General features: G+C 35.2%; 2 protein-coding genes across 3 annotated transcripts; one reads left to right on the top strand and one right to left on the bottom strand.

The window, feature by feature from the left end:
- Positions 1–1,158: 1,158 nt before the first annotated feature.
- On the bottom strand, positions 1,159–7,512 carry LOC112603207. Of its 2 annotated transcripts, none has more exons than XM_025351691.1 (3): positions 6,676–7,512; positions 4,092–4,406; positions 1,159–3,524 (listed from the first exon to the last, which is right to left on the bottom strand). In XM_025351691.1, exons 2-3 carry the CDS (start codon positions 4,351–4,353, stop codon positions 1,687–1,689), a joined length of 2,100 nt encoding a protein of 699 aa, XP_025207476.1. In that variant the 5' UTR covers positions 4,354–4,406; positions 6,676–7,512; the 3' UTR covers positions 1,159–1,686. The 2 variants fall into 2 exon arrangements, with proteins under 2 accessions (XP_025207476.1, XP_025207477.1); XM_025351692.1 differs by having other exon boundaries at positions 4,092–4,403.
- A 276-nt stretch (positions 7,513–7,788) lies between these two features.
- Positions 7,789–11,534, top strand: LOC112603208 (zinc transporter 7). Its single transcript, XM_025351693.1, has 2 exons — positions 7,789–8,222; positions 9,713–11,534. Exon 2 carries the CDS (start codon positions 9,963–9,965, stop codon positions 11,517–11,519), a length of 1,557 nt encoding a protein of 518 aa, XP_025207478.1. The 5' UTR covers positions 7,789–8,222; positions 9,713–9,962; the 3' UTR covers positions 11,520–11,534.
- The last annotated feature ends 1,102 nt before the right edge of the window (positions 11,535–12,636 follow it).

Raw genomic sequence — 12,636 nt, 5'->3', positions numbered from 1 at the left:
TTTATTACATATAATAATAGTATATTTATTACTTTTATTAGTATTCTTAATTTTAAAATAATTAATGTATAATAGTATATCAGAAAAATATTTAAGTGAGTTTTATATATATAAAGTGTTTTTATTCTACTTTTTTTTTTTCATACAAAAATTTGTTTTGAAACTATTAGAGCTGGTAAATAATATATATTGAAAAACAATACAATTTTCTGATATTAAATTCTTATAAAAATGTACAACAATTATAAACTATAGTAGATGCCTGAAATTAAGTTTAAGTAGATAAATTATAAAATTAAAAATCTATTTTAAGGATATCAGAATCAAAGGATCAAAGTAATTCCAATTCATAACCATAACTAAAATACAAAATACAGTTTAAAAATGTTGATTATCAGTTAAAATGTATGATCTCTTGAGCACTTATATGTTTTGTTAAACAATAACAGAGTTATAAAAATAATTAAAATAAACATAAATCATGATGTATCATTATGATTGTTATGTATTTAGATTAAAAAATAAAAATATAAATATATTTTTTCCTACAAATATTACAACCTGACTTACGAATTGTGAGAAGCACAAAATACAACATACTTAAGTATATAATTTAAACATTGATACAGATTCAATGAACAAGTATAACATAAATATAAGTATATATATATATACTTATATATACTTTATTTTTTCTTTAAAATTTTAACTATTTTATTATAGTTATATATTATATAATTTGATTATCGCGATCATTTTAAAATTATTTATTGCATAAAAATTATACATCTTAGTATAATATACCATTCATATGTATTTAGTCTATAAAATAAATTTTGTTACAATTTGTCAACTATATAAATATAAATATCTAATATATTTCTATAAAATAAAAAAAAATATAACATAAAATAATAATCCTATAAATGGTGGTGGGGTTTTATTTGTTCATTAAATAAAATAGTGGGTCTTTGTGTTAGTATAACAACAAAATGGGTGTAAGTAGTAAGTATAAAAAAGAAACATGTATAAACATAACAGTATATCATTGTCTGTATAAGTTATTTTGTGTCATGGCATAAGTCTTAAATTAAAAAATATATATATATATTAGTTGGGGGACCAAGAAGGATAATACTTAATAATAACAATGAAAAATATAATATATATCCTATGTTTATGATTTTGTTACAACAATAATACTTAAATACACAGAACTGAGTACATGGTAATAGGATATAATAAGTAAACCATTCTTGGATATAAATACGATACCTATATCATAATCATAACTAGGAATCAAAATGAATGCCTAATCAGATATAAATAAATGTTCTTTGCATTCTGTTCAGAGCTCATATACAAACACAAATTTAAACAAAAATAATACATAATTTGTAAAAATAGCACCTAATTATTAAGGTTTAATTACTTTACGTAGGTATAAATACTTTTTACCGGCATCTGTAAAGGTAAAAAAAATTATCGAAGCCGGAAGGGATAATTTTAATCATCAATACAAAAATAAATATTGAGAAAATCACGAGCTGAAAAAAAGTATAAAAAGAATAATCTAGGAGACTATGTATATGCTGCGTTTATATTATACATAGAAGCTAGAGAATTACGGTTGTCTTGCAGCAAAAATTAATAAATAAAAATTCACAAATTTGTAGAAAACGAGCGTTAAGACTTACACTTAGTCCTGCCGTCCATTAACCGTCGCCATAGATCAAACTGCTCATAGTATTTAACCATGTGCAAAGAAATTACTCCTTGATCTTTTTTCTTTTTTTTTATGTCCTTGTCCAATGCTGTATCTCCCCAATACCACCGGAACCAACTAAATCCACCACCTCCACTAGTACCAACACTATCGCTAGGGCTTAGACCATTGCACACAGCTCGATCCAATGCTCGACCAGTTATTTTTTTGTTTGCAAATTGATCATCGTGTATTCGTCGCACCTTTACAATTATATCTGTCTTTTTCAGTCTTGTATTTTTACCATTATCGAGATGACCATTATTATCCATTACTTTACCATCATTTGGTTTTTGGTTATGATTATCTCTATTTAAAGCGTTTTTTTCTTTTTCTTTAAGCTCTCGGCGTGCCTGTCGCTCGGTTGCCCGGCGTGTTAGTCGCTCAGCTACAACTCCAGTTAAGTAAACATCCTCCAATTTTAAGTATGGCACGGTATTTTTGCTAATATATACATCATCACTAACATCTAAAGTCTGATTACCATTGTCACAGCCTTTTCCTAAGTAGGTTTTGGTTTCTTGATCTTCATTTTCTTCATTCATATTTTTTTTGTTTTCCTGATTACTATCATCATCATCATCATCGACCATATCAAAATCTTTACCTAGTGCCGCCTCGTATAGTGGGCTTACTGCTGACCTGGTCATAAGGTATGCAGGCCCCGTGCAGAAATCGGGGTATACTCGACCAGTATATTGTGTACGGGAAACATAATATTTACTGTTATGTTGACGAATCGGACGCCATCCGTGTGCTAGTCGTCCCCATATGGTAGGCGGCAGTTCAATATCAAAACTAGGAGTGGTTACAGACTCAAACATATCTGCACCTAAGGTGAATAATTCATATGGATCATGCATGGATTCAAGGGGCCGAGGATGGAGTCCACTGACACTGGACTCTGTAACAGTTTCAGCTTCAACTTTATTGATAAACCGCAATAATCTACGTACGTCGATGAACATATCATCATCTGTTTTTAATAGGTACCGAGCCCATGGACAATATTGACGGGTCCATTCAAGAGCAGCGATAGATTTCAGAGTCAAGTTAGTGTAAGTATCTCGAGACTGGCACTGTATTAAATCACCATATCGACCATATTCTCGCCCTAATACTCGTTGCACCGCTCGTTCTGCTTCGTTTAACCCATGCATAGCATGTGCATCTAAACCTTCTCCAGGGTTTGGTTCTCGGTCTCTCAAAAACTGGGAACGCCCAGGAACATCATCCAATGGTTCTACCACCATGTCTGCTGCTGCAGAGGTCACAGCTCCAGATGGCTTGGAATTGACCTTTTCTTTCTGTTTGATGTTATTATTGATATTATGCTGGTTTAAACGAGTCTTGAGTGCTTGTTCTTCAGCTTCCAGCACTCGAGCCACTGGGTCTGTCTCAGACATTTGTGGTGTACCCACTAGGAATGCCATGCTCACACTTGGACCATACCGGTTCATCCATGTCATACGAATGGCTTGTCGATTTTGAGAGTGTGCTGGAGCTGCTGCCGAAGTGATCAGTACCAATAGCCGGGTTTTAGTCGAACAGAGGCCTGCATTTCGTATACGGAATCCGGGTTCGTACATATCAGCAGCCGTAACCACACCATTCGGTGATTTTATCTTTTGCTGTTTTCTTCGTCGCTTCTTACCATTGTTACCGCCACAATCCAGGTTTGGGTGCGAGTTTCCACCAGTCATCGTCGCTACGTCTGCAATTGCATCTGGATTCGCCCCAATTATCGAATCACTGGTTCCTGAAAATGATAAATTATTTAATAAAAATGGTATTAAGAAATAATGTAATAATATTTAAAATAAATTACTTGTGTAGCTTATGAAGACTACATATGAGGCTAACAATAATATTAGTAGGATTATTACAGGCTTACACTATGAATATTTGATATAAATTAATATTTTCAAAAAGAAGATATTTTAAGTGTAATCTTGGGTATCAAACGATCGTTCTTAATCTGAATTAAGGAACTATCTTATTCACAAGTTATGTTAATTTAATAGTAACCTAATCAAATGTATTTAATAATAATACAGTATAATTTAATTTAATACAAATATTGCAAAAATGAAAGAAAAAAATTAAGTATCAAAAACTTGTAAACAATGACACATAAAAAAATTATTGATATTGAGAAAAATATATTATGAATTATCTTATACAGCTCATAGTAAATAAATATATTTTTATATTTAACAATTATTTATATTTATTTTTAAAAAACTAATTAACCTCCACCAAACTTAATCCTTAAAAATATTTAATAATTCATCTTATTAACTAAATTATGATAGAATGTCTGTACCTAATGATTGTTGATTGAAAGCAATAGGCGCCACTGTGCTACCTGTATTGCCACCAGTACCATATAGACAGTATAAAGCACCCATGATGAATAGAAGAGCTGTAGTGATAGCAGCTTTAAAGCCACCACCGCTACTATTGGCAGTTCTAGTTAGCTTCCTAATATAACAGCCAGCAACTGTATTAGGGCTATATCGATTACAGCCGCAAACTGATACACCAGACAGAGCGTTAGAAACGCAACGCCGCGCCGTCGTAAACATAACAATGTCGATGATGATTAATTTGGTTAACTACCAATTGCAGTCTTTTACTACTGAAACAAACAAATGAAATAAAATCAATTTTCAACTTCTTGTTCTTAATTAAAACATTTTTATTAAATGTTTTAAGTATACGTCATATTGATTGAAGTATTTATTAATATTTAATAATAAAATAAAAAGAAACTAACAAATGGCTTATTTTAATATAGGTGCCTGACTAAATAATAAATATATATTGATTGTTTTATCAATGTTAAAGTATCACCAAATATAGATAATCTATTATTGTGAAAGCCAGTTCAATTAATATAAATAAGTTAATTATGTCATATTTCAAATAATTAATTTCAAAAATAATAATTTTTATCAAACAGTAAATTTAGTCAATAACTAATACAATATTAAAGTAATTTCATATTTAGTGTCTTTTTAACCTCTTTATATATTGTAATTTATGCAATACCAATAAATATAATTTAAAAAAAAAATAGGTAACTAATTTAAGATTTTGTATATTACCTAGAATAGTAAACTAGTACTGTATGAATAATACCTATTATTTTTAATATTCTTGTTAAATTAGATATATTATTATTTTACCTAAGTATTATAAATAATTTAGAATTCAATGTATAATTTTAAAGTCTATAATATTTAAGATTTTATATTTATTATTCAAAATAAACTAATAATTGGTCATTATAATTGAAGACTATTGACAGATGAGTACTACAATAGTTCAAATTCCAAGAACTATAACTATATTGTTTTATTTTATATGTATAATAGATAAATAATTTAAAAAATATTGACTTCCATACTGCCACAGGCAGCCTGACAATTGATTATTATTATTAATCTGCTTTTGAGTGTTGATGTTATATGTTTAACATTCAAAAAATGTATATTTATCTTGAATAAATAAATCTAAAAACACTGTTAGAATACTTAAGTATTGAAATTTATCTAAAGATTACAAATATGAAATTATATTTATATTATTTTAAATATCACTAATTGTAATCATACTTTTCTTGTAACTATTGTTTACTTTTAACAAATAATCATAAGTATTAAACTTGAAATATTGATTATTAGTTATTATAGTATGAATTGAAAATGCTAATGTACATAATTAAATTAATGCCATAGGTATAAAAGATAAAATAGTAAAAGATTTTAAAATTATTTATGATGTACCTAATAAAATTTAGAGAACTATTATAAATCTTTAGTGTTATACTATTATAATAGTTAGTATCCCTGTCAGTATTATAGTCTATATATACATTTATGTTTTCACTTTAAAAATATACGAACAGAAAATTTACATTGAGAAGAATCCATTTAGTGCTGTAAGTTTTAGTACAACATTAAATTTACTTATTAAATATGAAGGTAGGCAAGAACAGTATAACTGTTGTTGGCTATTTTTTTATTTTTATTTTAAAGCGATTTATAAGCATCTTAAAATTTTATATAATTACCTAATTATAACTTAATTTAAAATTAAAACATAAAAATATAATCAGTATGAGAACACTGATAATAATTTATACTTATACTTCAATTTAATTAAGGTTAATTTACAGAAACAGAAAAACTAAAAATACAAAAACGAATATCTATTGCTGAACACTAATTCACTATTCGTGATACATTTCTATATTAGACACAACACATTTTTAAAGTTACTTCAAATCAAATATTAATTAAACAGAGGACTAATAAATGTATGTTTCATAAATACAAAGAAGTTCAATTCAATTTTAAATGATTATTTTAATGTACATCATGGTAATAATTAACAAAGCATAATTTTGATACTTGATGGTAATTATTTAGTTAAGTAACTTTAGTTATGACACGAATGTTAGCAGTAAAAATACTCCGGAAACAAGTAAATGTCTTGAAATTTCCTAAAACAATTTTAAGTAAACTGTTAGCTTTAAGCAGCATATTGTTATAGGGTTACCATATTTTATTTAGCAAAAACCGGGACAAGCTTTTTTTAATTTTTTCTGATTATACAATATAACTATACCTTTTTATATTTGTTCATAATTATCTCAGATCTTACTTGTTACTTTTTTTCATCAAATATCTAATAAAAGACACTTGTAATAAATTAAAGTCTCATCCCAGGACAATATGCTGTCCCGAAACACATTATCGGGACACCGGGACGTCATACTCAAAACCGGTACTGTCTTGGCCAAGCCGGAACGTATGGCAACCCTATATTGTTATGTAGGTGCACACACCATAATTTTGATTGTTATACTATCCATAATCAATATAGATAAACGGTCTTGTTACCTGGTCAAATGCACCAATGTTTCGAGTGTGAGTGATCATTCATCAGCGGATGAAGTTGAACAGGCGTCGAGCGGTACAGTCGAGTTTGGACCGGAGAAAAAGACAGTTGGTCTGCGTTACGTCACGAAGCCGATGTCGACGTCGTAGCCGACACCGCTGCCGCGCCGCACAACCCAAACACTTGGTCCGTTGGTCGCTGTGGTCGCCCCTCCGTCCACTCTGGCTGCCACCGACAAATGAGACGTCCGACGATCAGACGATCCCGACCATCGTCGCGCGCACTGCCAGCCGCCGTTGAGCAGAGAGACTGCGAGCGACCTACTGGCCGTTGAACAGTCTACGAAGACGACAACGCGTTCGCCTTGAACCGGCGATGTCGACGCGCGACGGTGACCTCCACCTCTGCCGCCGCCGCCGCCGTTATATCACTCGACGGGCGGGCTCAACACCACTCGGAAACGGAACGACCGTGCCACGAACGCGCGCGGCGACGGTCGTAACGATTAATCGCCGAAAACGATATTATCGTCGTCGCGGGCCGTTGTCGTTGTCGTCGCACTGTTCCGGGACCTGCGGGCCGAGCACAGTCCTACCGAATCACTACGACCGACGACTCTCCGTCACCAATGAACATCATTGATGACTGCACAGCGCGCACTGTTACGTCCCGACGACGACAGACGGCCCCGGTCGTGCGCGGGTACAACGATTGTGTGTTTGTGTGTGTGTGTGTGTGTGTGTGAGACGGTGAAAAATCCGAGGAACAAGCTTACGCAAGCGTCGTCGCGTGCACCGCTCTTACGTGATACTGCACTACTGTAGTACTATTTTATTATTGTCGGAGATCGAAGTGTTGAGCAGTACAATAATAACAACTCGTCACTCGTCACGACCAACTCGTGATAAGAGCGGCGGCGGCGGCGGCGGTTCGGCACGCAGGCCGGGCCCGGAGCGACGTTTCCCGGCTCGCTGGGCCACCCCCCCACTCGTCGCGCCTCACGGCAAAATTATTTTTATCACTCCGCTCGGCGTTGATAACACGGTACGGGTGATAAGGCGGACGGTCGTACCGCTTATCGTCGCGAACACTCGATTACCGCTTGTGCCGAGTCCACGTATACACACGGAGCGCATGAGGGCACGAGTCGTGACGCTCTACAGCAATCATTACGACTTAAGATAAGTGAGCCGCAATCACTTGACATAGTGACGTTTGGTGTCTCGTTTGGTGTGCCCGTTGAATCGCATGTGGTGAGCACCATTTCGCCGGCCGGCCGCCATCTCGTTTACACGCCCTCGTTCGCGTAGACCGTCTCTATCTCCTCTCTCGACAACGCGGACGTATCCTCTTTCCGTTTTCCATCCCTTACTGCTGCCCCCCTTCAGAGTCTGAACACCTGCAGCAGTGATGAATATCTTCAAGGTCGACGTCGAAACCACAACGATCACACCGATCGCCACTACAGCGACCACCGTCAAATAGTCGCGCATAGTCAATAGTGTACCTACCACAAACCTACCACCGCATTACCTCTACTTTCGTTCAGGTTTGTATTTTATAAAATATAAATATGTATATTCATGTTTAATTTGTTTAATATTTTATATTTTAACTAAACATCACAGTGTATTGTGAATGATTAGAGAATGAGTTTCCGTGTAGTTAGGTAATGTTATGTCTACCTACCCTTTTAAACGACAGAAAGCAATTACTAAATATATTAATGTGTGCAGACAATGTTTTCAATTGAATTAAATTTAATTTTACAGCAAAACATTACAATATTCAAAAATCAATTTCAATTTTTCTCTTTATCATACTCAAATAACGGCTCATGTGAAAATAAAAAATTGTGAATTTGACCTGTATTGTTGTTCTTTATAGTCATTTAGATACATTTGTGCACCGATTGTGTACAACTTGAAAAGTTGTATTAATCAACAATCAGCACCTTAAACATCTTCGATTTAGATGTTGTTACATTAATTTTAACTACTTTATTGCAACCAGATTCTGCAAATAGTTTTAAATCTTAAATCAAATTATGTGATGCGCATCATAAGCCTGGTGGACAAAATAAAAATCCCCAAATTCAATATTTTCAAAAATACTTATATAGTATTATTATGTACTAAGAACTTTTAAAAGCCTGATAACTCTGATAATTACTTAATATCATTAATTCTCAGTGGTATAGCTAGAAATATTGTAAAAAGGTGAACAAATATGTAAGATAAAACACTAAACGCATAGGTATGTTTACATCATCATACATAAAAACAAATTACAATATTTAATTATATTTATTAATTATTAAAGAATTTAAATGATAATAACGTGTTAACCAGTCATATAGTTACATTCTTATTGTTGACATTTTTTAATACTATGTCATTATTTATTATTTTATTTCTGTTTGTAAAATACGCTTCATAGAACTTTACAGTTATAAAATTAATTAATTCTCTCACATTTCCACTAAAAATATGCACTTGATTAAATACTATTATAATTTTGTTTACTTACACACTTTGGGTAAGACTAAATTATTATTAAATTTAAAAAAAAAAAAAATTAATTAATAATCTGATAAGTAAATAAGTAGAAATAATTGTTTAATAAATATTCTTCTGAAAATTACTTTTTATTTATATAAGTAATGTGATGCCTGTTTATTTTTATATTATTAAAGTGATTAAGAGATAACTAATAAATTAATATCTAATAAATAATTTATGTTTTTACATTTTTTGTTCAAAATATCTTTATGTCGATGTTCAAACAAACCAAATAAATAAATAAAAATCCATTATTAAAAGTTAATATAAAAAAATAACAAAAAAACATTTTTCAATAAAGCTTAACTTTTATTTGTTTTGGTGTAGTGTGTACAATGTGTACATACAATGTTATATTTGTTTAGACAATAAATAAAGAAACTTAATTTTTAACTATACTGTAATCTGCTAGGCACTGTAATATTGTGTGTAATATTTTAAAATAATCATACTCTTGTTTTCTTTGTTTTTCATACAGATTATTTGCAAAGAAACTTGGAAATATAACTCAATTTATCGTCCAAAACTACATTTACAAGCGTTTCAGCTGTTCCAACACAGTACGACGTGATTAGGATTACTACATAACTATTTCTTCGACTTTTACAATCCTAATAGTTGTTCAACACTATTATTGTCAACAGTCTCTTGTAATCGACCAGCATCTACGTACACAGCTCTACCACCAACATCGATAACTGCATCGAAATCTAGTGGTCGAGTATACGATGATTCCACTGACGTCTTCGACGTCGCTGAGAAAATCGAGCGTGGCGGCAAAAATGACAAGCGGCGGCTCCACCGGTATGCCTTCGCCCACCAGCCTCCTGACGAAGCTCAAGGGGGCTGTGCGTTCGGTCGTGTCGGACTCGAATGCCCGCAACCTGATGGGCTTTCTGGCGCTAAACTTTGTGTTCGCTTTCGTGGAACTGGCGTACGGCATGTGGACGAACAGCTTGGGACTGATATCGGACTCGTTTCACATGTTCTTCGATTGCACCGGCCTGGTGGCCGGGCTGGCGGCTCAGGTGGTCAGCCGGTGGCCGGCCGACGATTCGTTCGCCTACGGCTACAAGCGCGCCGAGGTCCTGGCCGGGTTCGTCAACGCGCTGTTCTTGTTGTTCATAGCGTTTTTCATACTGACGGAAGCCGTGGAACGAGCCATCGAACCGCCCGAGGTGCACCACGACCGCCTGTTCGTGGTCAGCGTGCTAGGACTGCTCGTCAACCTGGTCGGCATATACGTGTTCCAACACGGCGGCAGCCACGGGCACAGTCACGGCGGCGGCGGCGGTCACGGGCACAGCCACGGCGGCGGCGGTCACGGGCACAGTCACGGCGGTTCCGGCGGCGGTCACGGGCACAGTCACGACGCGCCCGGAGACGACCCCTTCAACCAGCACCACCAAGTGTCCATATCGATGGGCGGCGGCGGTCACCAGCAAAACAACGCGTCACCGCCGACGTCCGGCGCCGGTCAGAGTAACCAGAACCAGAACCATCTGATGAAAGGCGTGCTGCTGCACATCCTGGCCGACACGCTGGGCAGCGTGGGCGTGGTCATCTCGGCGCTGCTGATGCGAGCTTTCGGGTGGATGCGCGCGGACCCCGTGTGCTCGATATTCATCGCCGTGCTGGTGGCCGCCTCCGTGTGGGGACTGCTTTGCGACTCGGCCCGCATACTCATGATGCGCACGCCCGTCGAGCTGGACGACGAGCGCCGGCTGCTGGACGCGTGCTACTCCCGACTGCACCGGTACCATCCGGCCGTGATGGGCATCCAGGAACCGCGGTTCTGGACGCTGTGCGCGGACACGTACGCGGGCAGCATCAAGATCGAAGTCCGGTCCGGGTTCATCGGGAGCGCCGGTCCCGGCGCCAGCGATTATGCCGCGTCCTCGCCGTCGCCGTCGCCCATGCAGTTCGCCGGTCAAACGGACGCCGCCGCCAGGTTGTTGCACGACCGCGACCAATTCGCCAACGGTCTGGTGCGATACGCGCAACAGGTGTTCGCCGCCGTCGGTGTCCGGAACCTGTACGTGCAGATCGACTACGCGGGCGAAGACGCGGTCGGAGCCATGCTCAACCACAATCATACACATCACCACCACGTCGACGACGTGCAGCGGCCGAACAGCTACGCGACGTCCGGTAGCGTGCTCGATCAGCCTCAACAGCAATTCCAGGCGTACAATCAAACACAACACCACCATCAACAACAGCATCAGCAGCAGCAACACCAACAGCCGCAGCAACAGTACACCAATCCGTTGTTAATGATGTAATTTTTTTTTTTTTTTTTAATAAAAAAACGCCGGCATGGCGCCTAGCCGTCGTCGCCGTTCGCGGGAGTCGTCCAAAGGGTCGCGGCCAACCGTGTCGATCTCCGAATGCGGTTAACTGATGATTTCAAAGATAATGTAAACAAAACAAGAAAAAAAAAACAAAAAAATCCTTCACATTTTAATAATTTATACTATTATTTTTTATTATATTTATTGTACACATTATGTACTATTCGTGTAATCGTGTTACATAAATGATTGTGTCGAAAATAAAGTTATTTTATTTGTAAACAATGCATATTATTATGAACTTTAATTCCGTGATGATTATTATTGCAGTCTATCATTTGTTTCTATATTCGGATGATGAGACGAACAATTTGAAACATTCCCGACTTTTCAATGTTACAGGGAAACCGTTGAACGGTGCAGACTATTTGTTTAATAAATATTTAATGTTCTATTGTATTGATGTGTTTAAATATGTTTGATACTGTCATTAAATTTTCGTTTTTATTAGTATAAATGGTGTTAATGTCAATTAAAAATATTAACTGTTGAATAATGTTTTTGCGTGCTAGGAAATATGTCTCAAATTACTAATACATGATACCTACCAATGACGATAAATAATAGTATTTAAAATGAGTTGTAATACGTACTTTTCTCATAACAATGGTCTATGTAGCACTTATTTTTAGGTTGATCAGAGTGAAATGACAATTTGATTGCTTAATCATTTATTCAATTTAAAAAATAAATGATTTTTATACAACTTTTCCCAGAAAGATTTATTTTCGTTTTATGTTTACAAATATATTATTGTTATTCAATTTTTACAATATGATACAATCTTGTATCTTGAAATATCCTTATAAGCCCTTAAAATATTTCATCTATTATGTTTTTAAACTTCTACATAATGGAAAACTTGTAAGCGATGGTTATGAAAAATCGATATTTAATACGATATAATATTCTATATATTTTATTTATTCAGCTCATGAAAAGTATCATTATCATTAATAATAAAAACATAAAATATATTTTGTACAATATTGAAAATGGGCAATAATTTTTGTATATTTAATAAAGTAATAACAAAGGGTTTTTTTCT

This window comes from Melanaphis sacchari, unplaced genomic scaffold (genome assembly GCF_002803265.2).
Source record: "Melanaphis sacchari strain LSU unplaced genomic scaffold, SCAv2.0 Contig9_pilon_pilon, whole genome shotgun sequence".
NCBI classification, from domain to species: Eukaryota; Metazoa; Arthropoda; class Insecta; order Hemiptera; family Aphididae; genus Melanaphis; species Melanaphis sacchari.
This window is presented reverse-complemented; position numbering and strand designations above follow the sequence as displayed.

Excerpts from the sequence above, each read along its gene's own strand:
- LOC112603207 (XM_025351691.1), bottom strand. The coding sequence starts at position 4,353 with ATGTTTACGACGGCGCGGCGTTGCGTTTCTAACGCTCTGTCTGGTGTA. Across the intron at positions 3,525-4,091 it reads TTTCAATCAACAATCATTAG|GAACCAGTGATTCGATAATT; the intron begins GTACAGACATTC and ends TATCATTTTCAG.
- LOC112603208 (XM_025351693.1), top strand. The coding sequence starts at position 9,963 with ATGATTCCACTGACGTCTTCGACGTCGCTGAGAAAATCGAGCGTGGCG.